This window comes from Schistocerca serialis, chromosome 4 (genome assembly GCF_023864345.2).
Source record: "Schistocerca serialis cubense isolate TAMUIC-IGC-003099 chromosome 4, iqSchSeri2.2, whole genome shotgun sequence".
Taxonomy (NCBI): domain Eukaryota; kingdom Metazoa; phylum Arthropoda; class Insecta; order Orthoptera; family Acrididae; genus Schistocerca; species Schistocerca serialis.
The window spans coordinates 641,662,596-641,682,831 of NC_064641.1; the positions used below are offsets into that span (position 1 = coordinate 641,662,596).

Sequence of the window (20,236 nt, forward strand, 5' to 3'; positions counted from 1 at the left end):
ACCTAAATCGGGTAAGGTAGAAGAATCTTTTTACCCATTCGCCAAGTGTGCAAGTTAGGTGGGTCGACAACATATTCCTGTCATGTGACGCACATGCCGTCACCAGTGTCGTAAAGAATATATCAGACGTGTTTTCCTGTGGAGGAATCGGTTGACCTATGACCTTGCGATCAAATGTTTTCGGTTCCTATTGGAGAGGCACGTCCTTTCGTCTACTAATCGCACGGTTTTGCGGTGCGGTCGCAAAACACAGACACTAAACTTATTACAGTGAACAGAGACGTCAATGAATGAACGGACAGATCGTAACTTTGCGAAAATAAAGAAAGTAAGATTTTCACTCGAAGGAGGACTCGAACCAAGGACCTTTCGCTCCGCAGTTGTGCACTCTAACCACGAGACCACGGCGCTCATCAGCGTACATTGTCCTTTATGTTGCTTATCTTCCACATGGACTACTTAGTTTGTATATTTTGCTTACTTTTTCATAGTTCCACACAACTTCTTCCTGTTTTCTCGATTGATCTGTGTTCAGTTTTTCAAGGCCTATCCACTGTGTCAATTTATAACTAAATCTGAGGGGGGTGCGATGAGTAGGTTCCCTTGTGAGAAACTGTATCCAATACAAATTTTCCTGGGTCACTTCTACTATTAAGATCCATGTTCCGTGCTAACTTTTGACTCTTTGCCTGCAGCCATTTACACACGAAGTACTGTAACTAATTTGTGCTTCTAAGCCTCACAGCTTATAACTGAAGAGATAAAAGTCATTGTGTGCCTCCTACTAAAGTGTCGGACCTCCTTTCCCGGCATAGAGCAGCAACTCGACGTGATATGGTTCCCTGCAGAAATACCGAGCCATGCTGCCTCTATAGCCGTCCTTAATTACGAAAGTGTTGCGGGTGCAAGATATTGTGCACGAACTAACTTCTTGATTATATCCCATAAATTTGCAACGGACTTCATGTCGTGCGATCAGTATGGCCGACTCATTCGCTAGAACTGTCCAGAATGTTCTTCAAACCAATCGCAAACAATTGCGGCCTGTTGCCCGGAAGCATGAAGCCCATGAATGCCTACGAATGTTCTACAAGTAACCGAACATAACCATTTCCAGTCAATGATCGGTTCAGTTGGACCAATTCCATTCCATGTGAACACAACCCACGTCATTATGGAGCCCGCACAAACTTGCGCAGTGCCCTGAAAGTTGGGTCCATGGCTCCATGGTGTCTGGGCCACACTCGAACGCTACCATCAGCTCTTACCAACTGAAATCGTCACTCATCTGACCAGGCCACGGTTTTCCAGTCGTCTAGGGTCCACCCGATATGGTCACGAGTCCAGGAGAGGCACTGCACGAAATCGTGCTGTTGCAAAGGCAGTCGCGTTGGTCGTCTGCCGCCAAATTTCGCCGCACTTTTTCAACGGATACTTTCGTCTTACGTCCAACATTGGTTTCTGCGGTTGCTTCAAGCAGTATTGATTGTGTGTTAGCACTGACAACTTTACGCAAACGGCACTGATCTCGGTCGTTAACTGAAAGTCGTTCCCCCCTACGCTGTCCTTGGTGAAAGGTAAGGCCTAAAATTTGGTATTCTTGGCACACTCTTGACATTGTGAATCTCAAAATATTGAGTTCCCTAGCGATTTCCGAAATGTAATGTCTCGTACCCATAGCTGTAGCTACCATTTCGCGTTCAGAGTCTATTAACTCCCGTCGTGTGGCCATAATCACTCCGGAAAACTCTTCACATGAATAAGCTGAGGACAACTGACAGCTCCGCCAATGCAATACCGTTTTATACCTTGTGTACGCGATACTACCGTTGTCTGTACACGTCCAATCGATCTCCCATTACTTCTACCACCTCACTGAACTTCCTCGTCATGAGACTATTGAAGGGTGTTCTATTTTAATTGCTAAAAAACCGCCTGCCGGGGTGGCCGAGCGGTTCTAAGCGCTAGAATCTGGAACCCTGCGTCCGCTACGGTCGCAGGTTCGAATCCTGTCTCGGGCATGGATGTGTGTGATGCCCTTAGGTTACTTAGGTTTAAGTAGTTCTAAGTTCTAGGGGACTGGTGACCTCAGAAGATAAGTCCCATTGTGCTCAGAGCCATTTGTTAAAAAACCATTCAAAAGCCAAAAATTGCACAAAATATTTTTTACTCAAGACAACCGGTTTCGACAGTCTTTGCTGTCATCTTCAAATTTAAATCTCTTTCTTTAGTAAAACATTTTCATTTTATGCTCAAGCTCATACACAGTACATTATAAACGTTTTTCATCAACGCTACAGTATTTAAAAACATAAAGCACTTTGTCCAAAAGGCCATGTCCATATACAAATTGCTGACAGGTGCTTGTCACATGATACAAATACGGTACACAATAGTACATCTGTTTACACGTGCTGGACACATACTAAACAGTGTGAAAACACTTTAAATGACGTGTAAGGTACCCCATTTAAAGAGATTCGCACTGTTTAGTATGTGTCCACCACAAGTAAACAGATGTACTTTTTTGTATCGTTTTTGTATCACGTAACAAGCATCTGCGAGCAATATGTATATGGACTGGCCTTTTGGACAAGGTGCTTCGTGTTTTTAAATATTTTAGTTACGACAAACGTTTATGATGTGCTGAGTTTTATCCAATTGACATCTTGTGCATGATGTTCAGTGTAAAATGATCATGTTTTACTACAAAAAGATGCTTGAACGTGAAAATGACAGCAAAGACTGTTGAAACCTATTATCTTGAATAAAAAATATTTTGTGCGATGTTGGCTTTTGAATGGTTGAAAGTATCATAGATGACATTGTTCTAAATTAATTATTCAGCAAACTTGCATCTGACTGCGTCTGTAAACTTGTTTCTTGCACTCCTCCATTTTGCCAGAAATGCAACATGTATTTGACTCAGCAATAAAATTTAAGAGAATAATGCCGTTTGTGCAATGGCATTAAGATGGTACTGGAAAATTAACTTTTGGCCCTGAGGGTTACTTGGTTCTTTCATTGGTGGGTAACTTTACTCTACTATTCATTTTCATATTCAGTTTAAGCAAAGGATTTGGATTATGATTCAGGCTGTTAGATTTAAACGCATTGTTGATCTTAATATATATATACTGTTAAAATTTTAAGTCCTACACAAAACCTACCATTTCCAACATTTTTGTAGCACGAAACACTCTTACAAAAATGTTTACCAAACGCTTACTGTGTCAAACCTAACTTTGAATATCATCTAACAAAATCCAATTTGAAATGATTATATATCTTCTCTCATTTACGTGCTAAAGTTTGGTCAGGGGCAGCGACCTACTTTAACGCTGTTACCACACGTCTGATTACTCCGGGCACCTAGCTACGACTCCTCCCTTAAAGCTGTCTGCACACGTCTGCTTCCTCCGGGCACCTACCTGCGACTCTCCGGTTTTTTACTACGTGCGTCAGGCTCTCTTAACCATCAAAGGTCCTCCTACTCAAAGATATTATACTCGTTCCACCTTGCGGTTGGCAACGACTATTTTCTGGAGCTACCCTGATCAGACCTTAGCACATACCTTTCATAACCCCCTGGTCCACTGGACCAGAATTTTGTGGGGGGATCTGTGCAGTTAGCATAGATTTCCCCACGAAATTCGTAAAAAAAAAAAAAAAAAAAATACGATGTAAGATACAATACAAAGCATACACAGTATTCTAATTAAAAGAATATTACACAGCAATAAAATTCACCAATAGAAACATAGAATGTGAAGTAAAATGCATAATATCAGTAGATTGTCAAATTGCAGTGAATCAAAATGTACAAAACAGAAACAAATAAATTTAGGGTTTCCTTTCAGCTCAATGAAAATGTACACGAAACTTTCGCAACACAATGAAACATACTCTCATGAAATTCTTTATATCAGCCTGTGTGGTACCGTTCTCATTGTACCGTATAAAAATTATAAAAGTCCTTCCAGCATCATTAAAACTGACGATAAGTCAAGCGGCCAGAAGATCACTCAACACAAACGGCTGGACCTCGAGTGATGGCATAACGGGAAGCGTGGTCTACTGGTGAAGGGCGTTTCATTGTATTCAGCGAAAATTCCCGATTCTGCACGCATCGAATGACCTTCGTGGGCGGGTATGTCGACGACCTGGAGAGAGGTCACATTTTGGAGAGACACGGTAGTGCAACTCCTGGCGTCATATTGTCAAGGGCCACCGGCTGTGATTTCAAGTCTCTGCTCATACTGATAGAAGGAACTGTGAAAGTACAACGGTTCATCACGCAGTCCTGTGTCCTCAAGCGTTACCCCTGTGCGACAGTTTTGTGGCGCCATTTTTCAACAGGATAATGCTCGTCCACACGTTGCACGTACCTTTGTGAAGTGTCTGCCTGATGCTGAGGCACTCCTGTGGCCAGAAAAATCCCCATTGGAAATTGTGGTTGACCATCACCGGCGACAACTCCGTTCCAGTGTCAGTATCTAGTATATGGTGAACCAGTTACAACAGTTGAGTATCAGCTTGCTCCAGAAGAGGACATAACTGCTTTATGATCGCCTCCCCAACCAAATTAGTGCATGCATCCAGGCTAGCTAGGGTTCAACATCATATTCATATTTCCAAGTTCTTTGCAAATTTGACTATCCCGTGTACGAATTCATACACAAACGGTAACGAGAGGTGGGCTACCGAGTGGTGCGGCAACTATCGTCATAGAAAAGCTGGACAGGAGCAGACATGGTTAACAAACAAGCAGAAGATTTGCTTAACTTGTCTTTCTCCTACATATGAAGACGCATTACAAATAATACAGCAAGAAATAAAATCTAGTCACCCGTGTCACAAAGAAGAAGCTCCAAGCGCGAGCGGTCTGAGTGGCTGCCGCCGGCCGTCGTATATTGCGATGACAGAGGGTGCACATAATACGGATACGCATGTTGGCGTGGTTCAGTGGGAGCACACCATTGTGTCGGACAGATACCGTGATCCCGCTATTGGCAGCTAACGGAAACTTGCCACTCCGTTACCAGCTGTGGAATGCCAGTTGGTTGGTATTGATACATGATACCACAGACTAGATATTGTATTCACTGAAATGCACTGAAGCGCCAAAGAAACTGATATAGGCATGCGTATTTAAATACAGAGATATTTTAACAGCCAGAATACGATGCTGCGGCGGGCAGTGCCTATATAAGACAACAAGTGTCTGGCACAGTTGTTAGATCAGTTACTGCTGCTACAATGACAGGTTATCAAAATTTAAGTGACTTCGAACGTGGTGTTACAGTCGGCGCACGAGCGATGGGACACAGTACCTCCGAGGTAGCGATGAAGTGGGGATTTTGCCGTACGGCCATTTCACGAGTATACCGCAAATATCAGGAATCTGGTAAAACGTCAAATCTCCGACATAGTTGCGGCCGGAGAAAGAACCTGCGCGAACGGAACCAACGACGACTGAAGAGAATCGTTCAACGTGACAGAAGTGCAACCTTTCCGCAAATTGATGCAGATTTCAGTGCAGGGCCATCAGCAAGTGTCGGCGTGCGAACCATTCAACGAAACACCATCGAAATGGGCTTTCGGAGCCAAAGGCCCGCTCATGTACCCTTGATTACACGACATAGAGCTTTACGCCTCGCCTGTGCCCGACAATAGTGATATTGGCCTGTTGATGACTGGAAACACGTTGCCTGGTCGGACGAGTTTCTCAGATTCTATCGAGCAGATGGACGTGTACGGATGTGGAGACAACTTCGTGAATCCATGGACCTGCATGTCATCAGGCTGTAGGGAAGCAGCCTACTCACGCCGTATAAAATTCACATCAGCCTTTCCATTGTGTGCCAGCCAGTCCGCTGTAACTAACTCTGCCGTCATAAATGTTGCGCAATGCTTTAAAAAATCAATTAAATAGCCTGAAACGTTTCTAGCATGTCAGGAGTAATACTAAATCAATATGTGTTGAATATCAGATCAATAACTTAAACCATTTTCGAAATTTGGACGTTTTTCTGTAAAAATCATTGGCGCAACAGAAAAGAGCTAGAAACTTAAAAATTTATATTTAGATTCGTTTTGCATAAGAATTTAGTAGAAACAGTATTCTGGATCTCACAATTTAAAATTTTAGTTGAAATTCATGATTTTCTGGTTTTTGTCTTAGAAATTAAGGAGGCAAGTTAGATAAAGTAGGCGGATAAATAAGGCTAGGATGTTTAAATTTAAGTAGAAGGGAGATCCGCTATAATCATAAAGATATGACAAGTTTCAACTGAATAACTATAAAACTATAGCGATAACGTATCTCCAAAGGGCAAGTTCAGAGCTCGTCTACTGCGTGTAGTGCAATTAAATTAATTCTCTCGCCCAAAATATTTGACTTAGCCACGTCATACTTATATTGTGATTACTTACCTGTGTGCTGAATGCACATTTAAATTGAGAGCTTCATCGGCCATCAGCAAAGGAAGCGATGATTTATTCAATAACTTAAAGTGGTGCATTACTAGCCCAGCGGCTAGTCGGGAGAGCAATTTTGATCAGGCGTTCCCTTAGCCGTCCGCACCGCGGCTTTATATATAAGACCGCTGCGCGAGGAAGAAGGCCCCAGTTCTCTCCAGACGCTGAATAGCACACCACCTGTGCCGGGAGTCGCGTCGCGTCGGTATCATTGCTATAAACAGCCTCGGATGCAGTAATAAGTTACTCGGGACAGACATTCTACCATTATTTAGCGTGGCGTTTGATGAACATTATCATCAAATTATGGCGAGCATTCACTTAAACATTTAATTTGAACAGTTATAGTTGCATCAGCGCATTAGACTCTGAACTGCTCCGGTAGTTGGAGTGTGTGGATTTTTTTTTGGTCTGTGACTTTCAGAATATAGTGAACATTTTAGACAGAATCGTTTTTGATTATGAATCCCAGACAATCTCCTAATTCCTCAGAGCTATAAGCTGTAGCTATAAGTGTATTTCTCAGATGAAGTGGGCACTAGGAATTCTAATTACAGGCTTCACGTTTTGCTAATCACTTTCTGGTTGCCAAGATTGAAGTTAGAGAGCCAGTGTTGAGAACGGCAAACAACAACACAGCACTGAATAAATAATAGGAACATTTTAAATAAACAATTAATTCCACCCGCCGCCCCACATATGGTGCATCGGCCGCGAAAAACAAACAAAACATTTTAAATAACAACAATAATTCCACCCGCCGCCCCACATACGGTGCATCGGCCTGGAAATGCATCTTTTCTACATTACATTCTACATTTTTATATAAACAATTAATTCCACCCGCCGCCCCACATATGTTGCTAATCGGCCGGGAAAAACAAACAAAACATTTTAAATAACAACAATAATTCCAACCACCGCCCCACAAGGCGACTGTTCAAGCTGGTGGAGGCTCTGTAAAGGTGTGGGGCGTGTGAACTTGGAGTGATATGGGACCCCTGGTACGTCTAGATACGACTCTGAGAGGTGACACATACGTAAGTATCCATTTATGTCCATTGTACATTCCGTCGGACTTGGTCAATTACAGGGGGATAAGGCGGCACTCCGTAAGTCCAGAATTGCTACAGGGTTGCTCCAGGAACAGTCTTCTGAGTTTAAATACTTCCGCTGGCCACCAAACTCCCCAGACATGAACATTAATGAGCATATGTGGGATGCCTTGCAACGTGCTGTTCAGAAGAGATCTCCACCCCGTGGCACTCTTACGGATTAATGGACAGCCCTGCAGGATTCATGGTGGCAGTTCCCTGCAGCATGTCTTCGAACATTAGTCGAGTCCATGCCACGTCGTGTTGCAGCACTTCTTCGTTGGTTGGTTGGTTGGTTTGGGAAGGAGACCAGACAGCGAGGTCATCGGTCTCATCGGATTAGGGAAGGACGGGGAAGGAAGTCGGCCGTGCCCTTTGAAAGGAACCATCCCGGAATTTGCCTGGAGTGATTTAGGGAAATCACGGAAAACCTAAATCAGGATGGCCGGACGCGGGATTGAACCGTCGTCCTCCCGAATGCGAGTCCAGTGTCTAACCACTGCGCCACCTCGCTCGGTAGCATTTCTTCGTGCTCGCTGGAGTCATACATGATATTACGCAGGTATACTAGTTTCTTTGACTGGTCAGTGTAATATCACGTCATCTCAAACCAGTGCAGTTTCATTTAGTTGGTTTCCTCCTCTACTTCTGTATGCTTCACTTTTTTTGTCAGTCACTGTATCTGAATAATCTTCATATGCTGTCGACATTCAGTTTCTGTTGTCCTATTTGGAGTGCATGTCTGATTTCAATTTATATATTGATGCCAGGCTGATATATTACAGCATGCAAAGAGCCTCTAGTTACTGATATTTCCATAAGCGTTATGCTTATGATTTTCTTAACAGAAATATTCTGTGTAATCATATGTTAGCTATGAACAATTGTATCGTACACCAAACGTTACGACCTGCAAGTCATAGGCGACAGCATGTAATGTGTGTTGTGACATAACAACAACGCTAGTTCATATTATTGTTCAAAAGGTTTATTCTTCACAAATGTAGAGGAGCGTTGCCATGAAGAAGTATATGACAAAGAGATAGAAGAATCGCGTTCTAGCTCAAACACTTTGATGGAAACCAAAATGCAGGACATATTTTTCGAGTATCTGTGAATGTGCACAGCTTTTACCAAACCAGGCAAACTAAACGACGTAATTTTTTCCCCCTTTTACGTCAACTGCAAACTTTGACATGTGCCGATGTTCACCTTTGTGCAACCACAACGGTACATTTCAGCCAGTGAGCTTTCGGATGTTGGTTTGCCAGATGACACAGTACCGTCAACCAGCTAACTACAACAGTGATCGATCTGAGAACATATTCCTGAACAGCATAGCCCGACTCGAGGAGAGATTTTCTGTTCCCTCGGAGGTCACTTGCGTCGCCCATGTCCTTGCAGTTCATCGGGAACAACGATTCTGGCCTCGGAGTTTTTCTCTGCAGGTTTCACATATAAAATTCTCTCGGTGTTCAAGCCGCATTGTGTCTTAGTTAAAACTCTCACTTCGAGAGATACTCACCATCCTCGTCAGGAGACTGCCGCGATCAATGTGTTACACATTTTATCATCACCAAATGAAACAAAGAATAATAGCCGATGGCTGTACACATAACAGCTAAACGAGTAGGAAGATAATCTGTCAGCTGCTGGAGGGTCTCCACGAGCACGCTGTATGTAGTGTTTGCATTGACTACCGAAGGGTACAATATGAAGGATTCACATATCGAATAGATGTTCGTCTAAACTAAGATGCGGTGAATATGGAAGCCAAAGAATTACTTTCAGAGCTTGATCATGTCCTTCGCAGTATTTTCGGACTTACCTAATCGTGTAGCAAGATCTAGTTGGGAGATTCCATTCTCCTCCGGGAAGACAGTGAATGTCATCTGCTCAAATCAGTCGTAAAGTGATGGTGAAGTAAATAGTTGCGGAAAAGAAATTTAATTAAATTAAATTTGGTCTTATAGACGGACGACAAATAGATCTAATTGGATGCTTGTACAATTCTGTACAGATTATGGGAAAAAATTGTCCCCTTCTGGCACCAGGTTTATTGTAGATAGAATGGAACAACGAAGAATTCGAAGTGATGGGAAAAAGATGCAGGCAGTTCCCATTTCCGACATAAACATATCTAAATGTCTTTATTGCTGACGTCAAACTACTGTAGAACGATGCAACACATTTTGTACCCCATACACCGTACCTACATGGAAACATCACTTCCAAAACTCTCTTCCGTGAGAATCGCGCCGGCCGCGGTGGCCAAGCGGTTCTAGGCGCTCCAGTCCTGAACCGCGCGACTGCTACGGTCGCAGGTTCGAATCCTGCCTCGGGCATGGAAGTGTGTGATGTCCTTAGGTTAAATAGGTTTAAGTAGTTCTAAGTTCTAGGGGACTGATGGCCTCAGATGTTAAGTCCCATAGTGCTCAGAGGCATATCAACCATTTGAACCGTAAGGATCATTATGATTTCCGGAGGCAGCAAACTTGTGAACCTCAACTCGATCTGTTCGTCATTCGATGCAGTTTCGCATTGTCCCCTAATAAACAGATTACTGATTACCTGATCATCTTTGTTATTAGACTAGCTGACAAACCCGGTATTGCCCTGGTATTCGTTATGCCAATTGTCTGCTAGAGACGAAAACGAAAAACGAAGTGTGATAATAGCGTAATATCGAAAAAATTTCATTTCCTCGTATTCGTGAAAGCGCTTTTGCAATTATGGAGTACACACGGTGTGAAATGATCCTGGACAGTTTCTGTAAGCTGGGCGCAGCTGCTTCGCGAGTCTACAACGTCTCTATAGCAACGCCTCTTCATAGCTCTATAGAGGGCTATTGTTACCGCCTACATCCATTTGCACTTCGCAGCTGAAAGCTGTCAAAAGCGCTGCCAGGTGTCCGGGATTTCCTTACGTTGAGTCGCCTGTAGGAATGTTAGAAGTAAAGAATAGATGTATTAAAACTTAATCCACAACGTGGCTTTTTTTTTTCAAATGTCTCACTGTTTATAATTCCATATCTCTTGAAATATGTCGTACAATTGTATATTTCTATATGTACATTCAGCAGCTTATGTGGATACCGTTTAAGAAATATGTCGCAAATGCAGTTAGGAAGCAAAGAAGTAATAACTTTTAACGTCATGCATAATCTGGCAGATTTTCACGCATCTTATTTTTTTTGACGTGATAACTCCTGAATTCTAATAGGTAGGTTCTTTCCCGAACAGTGATTGCTATGTAACAGTAAGGCGTATGTGTACCAAGTTTGGTTGGAATCGGTCCGTTGGTTATGGAACAGATGTGGAGTACACTCATACACACACATACATCCATTTTTGTAATACCTCCGAGGATTCTGGACTTCCTCATATAGAAATCAACACATAGTTACTGGGCGATGTGGTAAGATGTGAAAGTAACATTGGTCGTTATCAAAAGGTATGTTGTATGGCCATTACGTCCTAGACGACTTTGGACAGGACACAGTCACACATGCTGCTTCTTTTGGCTATTAAATTTTGTCTCCCCCCTGCCCCTCTCCTCACACGCTTCCTACCGTTCTCCTGACATGGAACCAAGTGAGTTCTTCTTCCTCTTTCCTTGAATAAAGAGACTGCAGATATTTTACACAATGACGACTATTGCTCAAAATGCGGACTTCTAGAACCTTCGCCAAGTCGTCCATCGTTGGAAAAAAGATGTCGCACTGAGGGGTGAATAAGTGGAGAAGGACTAAATCCGTCAACAAGTCCCATGGTCACAGCTTGACCTTTTTGAGGTTAATTAAAAACTGGACAAGGGCGAGTAGGTGCCGGACTATAGGTAGTTGATCCTTAGGTTTCGATGAGTGAGTTTGTGAATATCAAAATATGTCACATAAATAGCAGTATCTTTTGACTGCATTGGCTTAGAAGCTTAAATGTTTTACACCACCAAGGCCCCGTAGTATTTAACAGCTATTTCAACGTCACATCTCAACTCGTTCCCGAGATGAGAGATCTAATAGACAGACAGAGAGACAGATGGGCAACAAATGGGAAAAATATGTTATATAATTATAAATGAACGATTTTCGGATTTTTGTCTCCACATGTGTTATGAAACGTTGGTTCTTTGCGAATTTCGTGGTTCTAGGTCAACGGGAAATTTTGACCAGTGTGTTTGCGAGTGTTGAAGTACACTGACGGAAGAAATCGCAGCACCAAAAAATAATTAATGTACAGTATTAATTTTGGGGTTACTTTCATCTAGGTAACACATTTTAGTGATTTACACCGCAAGATGACAGGTTCACGTAAGCGCGAGATAAGCCTTTGCAAACGTGGAATTATGGTACGTTAACAACCCATGTAATCGCTAGAATGTTGAATGCAAGCATGTATACGTTGCGTCGTACAGATAACAAATATCAGTTTGTGGGATGGAGTTCAACAACTGTTACACTTGACCGGTCAATGCAGGGACGGTTAATGCTGTTCGTGGATGACGCTGGAGTTGTTGTAAGATGATTTCCCGGTTTTCCTCAATTGGAGACAGATCTGGTGATCGAACAGCCCAAGGCAAGATGTTGAGACTTTGTAGTGCATGTTTGGTTTCACTGGCGATATATGGGCCAGCGTTACCCTGTTGGAAACACCCCCTGGAATACTATTCTTGAATGACAGCACAACAGAACAAATCACCAGACTGACATACAGTTGCCGGCGTTGTGGCCGAGCGGTTCTAGGTGCTTCAGTCCGCAATCGCGCGACTGCTACGGTTGCAGGTTCGAATCCTCCCTCGGGCATGGATATGGGTGATGTCCTTAACTTAGGTTTAAGTAGTCCTAAGTTCTAGTGGACTGATGACCTCAGATGTTAAGTCTCATAGTGCACAGAGCCATTTGAACCATTTGACATACAGTTTGACGTCAGGGCGCATGGAGTAATCTTGAGTACTCCTGCTGTCATACACACCGCACTCCAGACCATAACTCCAGGTTTAGGACCAGTGTGCCTATCATACAGACAGGGTGGTTGCAGGCCGTCAGATGGCCACCTCCTAACTAAAGCACAGCTATCACTGCCACCGAGGTAGAACCAGCTTTCATGAAAAAACGAAACATACCTCCACACTGCATTCCAATCAGATCGAATTTGATATCAGTGAAGTCGCAAATGGCAGTGGTTTGATGTCAGTGAAGTGCACGCTACGGGGCGTCTGGCTCGGAGCTGACCATGAAGTAAGCGATTTGTAACATTCGTAATGTCACTGTGGTGCCAACTGTCAGATTCCTGCTGCAGATGGAGCCCGGGCCATACGCTGAATATGACTGTCTTCCCTCTCGATAGTTCCACGTGCCCATCTGTAGCCCGGCCTTCTTGCGACCGGACATTCTCCTGATCACCGCTGTAAGCAATCATGTACGGTAGCTACACTCCTGCCAAGTCTTTCCGCAATATCGCGGAAGGAATATCCAGTTTCTCAAAGGCCTGTTACACTACCCCATTAAACTCAGCAAAGTGTTCGTAATGGCGTCTTTGTCGCCCTAAAGGCATTCTTGACTAAAGCAATCTCACCACGTCGTCTCAACGCCCAGAACCGTGACAGCTTGTATTTAAGGCAAACCTGATTTGCATTCTCATAGTGGCGCCAGCCCTATGCGAAATTTGAACAGTCATCATCTTTCAGATGTAGAAACAGGCCTAGCAACTCCCGTTTGTTTCGCACAACACCTTCTTGGTGTTGCGATTTTTTTCCCGTCAGTGTATGTGACATAAAGTGCCTTGTTATTTGACTGAAATGGCTTAGAAGCCTAATCTTTTAACACTGCCAAAGGATCCTAGACAGTAGTATCTGACATAACTCTCAACTTGATATCTGTAACCATTCGTGAGAGAAAGGGATCTTAACAAGGGTCAGGCAGACGGACAACACAACGATGCAATGAAGATTGTGTTTTTGCCAATTGAGATACGAAACCATGTTGTTGTTGTGGTCTTCAGTCCAGAGACTGGTTTGATGCAGCTCTCCATGCTACTCTATCCTGTACAAGCTTCTTCATCTCCCAGTACCTACTGCAACCTACATCGTTCTGAATCTGTTTAGTGTATTCATCTCTTGGTCTCCCTCTACGATTTTTACCCTCCACGCTTCCCTCCTATACTAAATTGGTCATCCCTTGATGTCTCAGAATATGCCCTACCAACCGATCCGTTCTTCTAGTCAAGTTGTACCACAACTCCTCTTCAATTGTATACAATACCTCCTCATTAGTTATGTGATCTACTCATCTGATCTTCAGCATTCTTCTATAGCACCACACTTCGAAAGCTTCTATTCTCTTCTTGTCTAAACAATTTATCGTCCTCGTTTCACTTCCATGCAAAGCTACACTCCATACAAATACTTTCAGAAACGACTTCCTGACACTTAAATATATACTCGATGTTTACAAATGTCTCTGCATCAGAAACGCTTTCCTTCCCATTGCCAGTCTACATTTTACATCCTCTCTACTTCGACCACATCAATTATTATGCTCCCCAAATAGCAAAACTCATTTACTACTTTAAGCGTCTCATTTCCAAATCTAATACCCTCAGCGTCACCCGATTTAATTCGACTACATTCCATTATCCTCGTTTTGCTTTTTTTGTGTTCATTTTATATCCTCCTTTCAAGACATTATCCATTCCGTTCAACTGCTCTTCCAGGTCCTTTGCCGTCTCTGACAGAATTACAATGTCATCGGCGAACCTCAGTTATTATTTCTTCTCTATGGATTTTAATACCTACTCCGAATTTTGCTTTTGTTTCCTATACTGCTTGCTCAATATACAGATTGAATAACATCGGGGAGAGGCTACAACCCTGTCTCACTGCCTTCCCAACCACTGCTTCCCTTTCATGCCCCTCCACTCTTATAACTGCCATCCGGTTTCTGTACAAATTGTAAATAGCCGTTCGTTCCCTGTATTTTACCCCTGCCACCTTCAGAATTTGAAAGAGAGTATTCCAGTCAACATTGTCAAAAGCTTTCTCTAAGTCTACAAATGCTAGAAACGTAGGTTTGCCTTTCCTTAATCTTTCTTCTAAGATAAGTCGTAGGGTCAGTATTGCCTCAGGTGTTCCAACGTTTCTACGGAATCGAAACTGATCTTTCCCAAGGTCGGCTTCTACCAGTTTTTCCATTCGTCTGCAAAGAATTCGCGTTAGTATTTTGCAGCTGTGACTTATTAAACTGATTGTTCGGTAATTTTCACATCTGTCAATACCTGCTTTCTTTGGGATTGGAATAATTATATTCTTCTTGAAGTCTGAGGGAATTTCGCCTGACTCATACATCTTGCTCACCAGATGGTAGAGTTTCGTCAGGACTGGCTCTCTCAAGGCTGTCAGAAGTTCGAATGGAATGTTGTCTACTTCCGGGGCCTTGTTTCGACTTAGATCTTTTAGTGCTCTGTCAAACTCTTCACGCAGTATCATATCTCCCATTTCATCTTCATCTACATCCTCTTCCATTTCCATAATATTTTCCTCAAGAACATCGCCCCTGTATAGACCCTCTATATACTCCTTCCACCTTTCTGCTTTCCCTTCTTTGCTTAGAACTGGGTTTCCATCTGAGCTCTTGATATTCATGCAAGTAGTTCTCTTTTCTGCAAAGGTCTCTTTAATTTTCCTGTAGGCAGTATCTATCTTGCCCCTCTACATCCTTACTTTTGTCCTCTAGCCATCCCTGCTTAGCCATTTTGCACTTCTGGTCAATCTCATTTTTTAGACGTTTGTATTCCTTTTTGCCTGCTTCACTTACTGCATCTTTGTATTTTCTCCTTTGATCAATTAAATTCAGTATCTCTTCTGTTACCCAAGGATTTCTACTAGCCCTCGTCTTTTTACCTACTTGTTCCTCTTCTGCCTTCAATATTTCATATCTCAAAGCTACCCATTCTTCTTCTGCTGTATTTCTTTCCCCATTCCTGTCAATTGATCCCTTATGCTCTCCCTGAAACTCTGTACAACCTCTGTTTCTTTCAGTTTATCCAGGTCCCATCTCCTTAAATTCCCACCTTTTTGCAGTTTCTTCAGTTTTAATCTACAGTTCATAACCAATAGATTGTGGTCAGAGTCCACATCCGCCCCTGGAAATGTCTTACAATTTAAAACCTGGTTCCTAAATCTTTGTCTTACTATTATATAATCTATCTGAAACCTTTTAGTATCTCCAGGATTCTTCCATGTATAAAACCTTCTTTTATGATTCTTGAATCAAGTGTTAGCTATGATTAAGTTATTATCTGCCCAAAATTCTACCAGGCGGCTTCCTCTTTCGTTCCTTAGCCCCAATCGATATGCACCTACTATGTTTCCTTCTCTCCCGTTTGCTACTCTCGAATTCCAGTCACCCATGGCTATTAAATTTTCGTCTCCCTTCACTACCTGAATAGTACCTGACATAAATCTCAACCCGATATCTCTAACCATTCGTGAGAAAAAGGGATCTTAACAGACGGTCAGGCAGATGAACACCACAACGTTGCAATAAAGATTGTGTTTTTACCAATTGAGGTACGAAACCATAAAAAGATTAAGTACCAGTCGTGAGTGGCATCGAAGTAGCGGGTCCGCCGGACTTGTGCGGCAGTCCGCTCTCCTCAGTGACCTCCGCACGGTGAACCGTGACGGGCGCGCGGCGCTGCTGCCCTGTCCGCTGTCCGCTGTCCCCCGGCGCGGCGTCCTGGCCGCAGGGCGCCAAGGTGCCGAAGCGGCTGCGCGCAGCGGCGCGCGACGGCCGACCTTCACGCAACGCAGCTGCTGACACGGGCCGTCCCATCCGTTGAACCCGCGTTCTGCACCGCCGCCGCACGCAGCGCCCGCTGTCGCTCTCATGCCGGACGAGTGCTGGAGAGCGACTCGAGCGGACCGCCACTGCAGCTTATGTTTCTGCGCGACCAGCGGCTACTCCTTTTAGCTGTACATTCTGTCACTTTACGTAAAATGTGGAACATATCATTTTATGGCTTACAGCCAAACCTCCGGATGTCAGACACTCAGATCGCTTGATACGGGCAAGTCTTCAGGTCCAGATTGTATACCGATTAGGTTCCTTTCAGATTACGCTGATACAATAGCTCCCTACTTAACAATCATATACAACCGCTCGCTCACCGATAGACACTGTATTCAAACATTATGAATCACCTCGAAGGGAACGATCTATTGATACGTAATCAGCATGGTTTCAGAAAACATTGTTCTTGTGCAACGCAGCTAGATCTTTATTCGCACTAAGTAATGGCCGCTATCGACAGGGGATCCCAGTTTCATTCCGTATTTCTGGATTTCCGGAAAGCTTTTGACACCGTTTCTGACAAGCGACTTCTAGTAAAATGGGGTATCGTCTCAGTTGTGCAACTGGATTTGTGATTTCCTGTCAGGGAGGGCGCAGTTCGTAGTAATAGACGGCAAATCATCGAGTAAAATTGAAGTGATATCAGGCGTTCCCTGGGGAAGCGTCCTTGGACCTCTGCTGTTCCTGATCTGTATAAATGACCTGGGTGACAATCTGAGCAGTTCTCTTAGGTTGTTCGCAGATGATGCTGTAATTTACCGTCTAGTAAGGTCATCCGAAGACCAGTATCAGTTGCAAAGCGATTTAGAAAAGATTGCTGTATGGTGTGGCAGGTGGCAGTTGACGCTAAATAACGAAAAGTGTGAGGTGATCCACATAAGTTCCAAAAGAAATCCGTTGGAATTCGATTACTCGATAAATAGTACAATTCTTAAGGCTGTCAATTCAAATAAGTACCTGGGTGTTAAAATTACGAACAACTTCAGTTGGAAAGACCACATAGATAATATTGTGTGGAAGGCGAGCCAAAGGTTGCGTTTCATTGGCAGGACACTTAGAAGATGCAACAAGTCCACTAAAGAGACAGCTTACGCTACACTCGTTCGTCCTCTGTTAGAATATTGCTGCGCGGTGTGGGATCCTTACCAGGTGGGATTGACGGAGGACATCGAAAGGGTGCAAAAAAGGGCAGCTCGTTTTGTATTATCACGTAATAGGGGAGAGAGTGTAGCAGATATGATACGCAAGTTGGGATGGAAGTCATTAAAGCAAAGACGTTTTTCGTCGCGGCGAGATCTATTTACGAAATTTCAGTCACCAACTTTCTCTTCCGAATGCGAAAATATTTTGTTGAGCCCAACCTACACAGGTAGGAATGATCATCAAAATAAAATAGGAGAAATCAGAGCTCGAACAGAAAGGTTTAGGTGTTCGTTTTTCCCGCGCGCTGTCCGGGAGTGGAATGGTAGAGAGATAGTATGATTGTGGTTCGATGAACCCTCTGCCAAACACTTAAATGTGAATTGCAGAGTATTCATGTAGATGTAGATGTAGATCGGCACCAAATGTTGTTTGTCGATGGAGTATCAACCAAAACACTGATTTAGTTCGTACTGTGTGCTGCCGTCCAGTGGAACATGTGTAAATGGTAATTAAAAGTAACACGAGAACATGGTGCTTCTAACAATAACACCACTTGCAAAGTAGGTTAGAAATCAGATTAATAATGTTGCTCACGCAGCGTATTTTCACATTGTCGGGCAACAACAAAGTTATTGACTGTGGATGGTATCGTCAGAATGGAAATAATGAAGTCACTGTAAAAAAAAGTCATTAATTTTGGCACTTATCTTGAATGGATTCTCACGTAGATTTCGTCGAAGTAGTTATGGCTCATCTTGTTGATTCTAGGGTGATTCCACTTTGACTGCTAGAAGGTCCAGATCTGTATTTTAGCAATATTTGAAGACCTAACAAATGCGTTTTTCAGGAAATGCTGAATGATCAAACAATCCCAGATCAGAACAATGGTATGGTAGAAATAATTTTTGACTTGGTGTTCGCGATCCACATTTTTATTAAACTTCTTGTAAATTCACATATACTTCTTCGTGATTGTCACATCATCCAGAAAACAGTTTTGTATCGAACTTCATATATTTAATTTCCACTTTAACCAAACACAAGACTTGACTGTTCTTTTACAAAGCGAAATAACAACTTAACTTTTGCAAAGTGAAACAATGACTGCTCTGTGCGCATTCGCGCCAAAACGGTTACAAGTAAGTCAAAGATTGTGACAGTCTCACAGAAATGAATACACACAAGAACCATATGACTGTAATATATCGATACATCGGAGTACCTATACATTAATAAAACCAAATGTGAATATTGTCACAAAAATATGTCTGTTACTTCGCAGAAAAGTAGTACGATATTACTGGTATCGAGAACTGGGGTTGGAGTGCCGTAATGGTCACGTAAATAAAGAGCCATTACAAGCTCTGTGGTTTGTGAGTTGGTACAGCGTCAGATTATCATACTAAAAGTCCCCAATTCGAAACCTAGTGATGGCGGACTTTTTTTGTTTGACAGTTTACGCGTGAAATTGTTATATGGGAGAACACTTTTCAGACATCTAAAGGGACGTTTCGGAGCTTGTAGCACTGTTATTTTGAAAGTCTGCTTTCGATTCAATAGCGGGAAGTACATTTGTATACATAGATGTGGTGTTATCTCAACAAATGTACGCTCTAGATTTGCTACTTTCAACTAATGAAGCGGAAGCACACTGTCAAAAGAACAGTGCTACAAACTTCGAAACGTCCTTTTACGAGGGTTGGAACTTAAATAGTGGCAACTATTTATTCACAACCGATACAAAAGCGTTACATATTTCCACATGTTACTGTCCTTCAAAGTAGTCACCAGCGTTGTGTAGAGCTCATTGCCAGCGATGTGGAAGGCGCAGTATACCGTTAGCAGAGCCTGTTCTGTTGAAGGTGCGAATGGCGCGGTCTAAAGTTATGGCGGTCAATCACTTCTTAGAAGAATTTTTGCAGTTGGCTACGGAACCATTATTGTATCCTAGCGTGCTTCGTTCAAAGCAAATCGACTGCCAAGAATGTTTTTCTTCAGGCCTCAATAAATATGGAAAGCGCTTCAGGAGACACCGACAGCGTACGAAGAATGTAAGGGGTTCCCAGCGAAACTTCTGCAGTCCAGTTCAAACAAGCTTGGCAACATGTGGGCCCGCCCGCACTTAGTATATGTATTAACAGCTATGGCGATTATTTTTGAAATAATAAACAGTTTACTTTTTTTTTTCATCTGTCTCGTTTTCATTTGGCTGCCACTTCTATGCTCGTATTTGCCATCCAAGCTCAGTTCGAGTCGATGTCTAGTTAGATTAGGGCCACTATTGATCCCAGAGGTGGCAGCTCCGTGTACTAAATTTCGCATCCAATAACCCCTAAAACCACCGACAAATTTAACCATACTTCCTACTACACTCTTTACTCACAGTAAGTAACATATCGTTGTTTACTGTCGTTCTTAATGTTCCATTTTAATAGACAGCAACGTATTAATAATGTGAATCAAGATGAAGGTCAGGAGGAGAAAATAAACCAAAAACTGTTGACCTACTAGCTCTGTCTAAACTGCTATCAAAAGCGATACATATATTCATGACCGCTGCCCACAAAGAAACTAAATAATTGCCTTCGATTATGGGACCTACATAAGACAAGAAAGCGAAGTGCGACAGTGGTCGAGGCAACAAACTCGCTTTCGAAAGGACTCCATTCCG

General features: G+C 42.8%; 1 protein-coding gene across 1 annotated transcript in view; it reads right to left on the reverse strand.

Moving 5' to 3' along the window:
• Positions 1 to 16,404, reverse strand: part of LOC126474656 (serine/arginine repetitive matrix protein 3-like) — a 33,150-nt gene extending 16,746 nt beyond the window's left edge. Inside the window, exon 1 of the mRNA XM_050102134.1 lies at positions 16,167 to 16,404. Coding sequence (XP_049958091.1) covers positions 16,167 to 16,404 — 238 coding nt within the window. The remainder of the gene's footprint in view (positions 1 to 16,166) is intronic.
• Between the last annotated feature and the right edge of the window lie 3,832 nt (positions 16,405 to 20,236).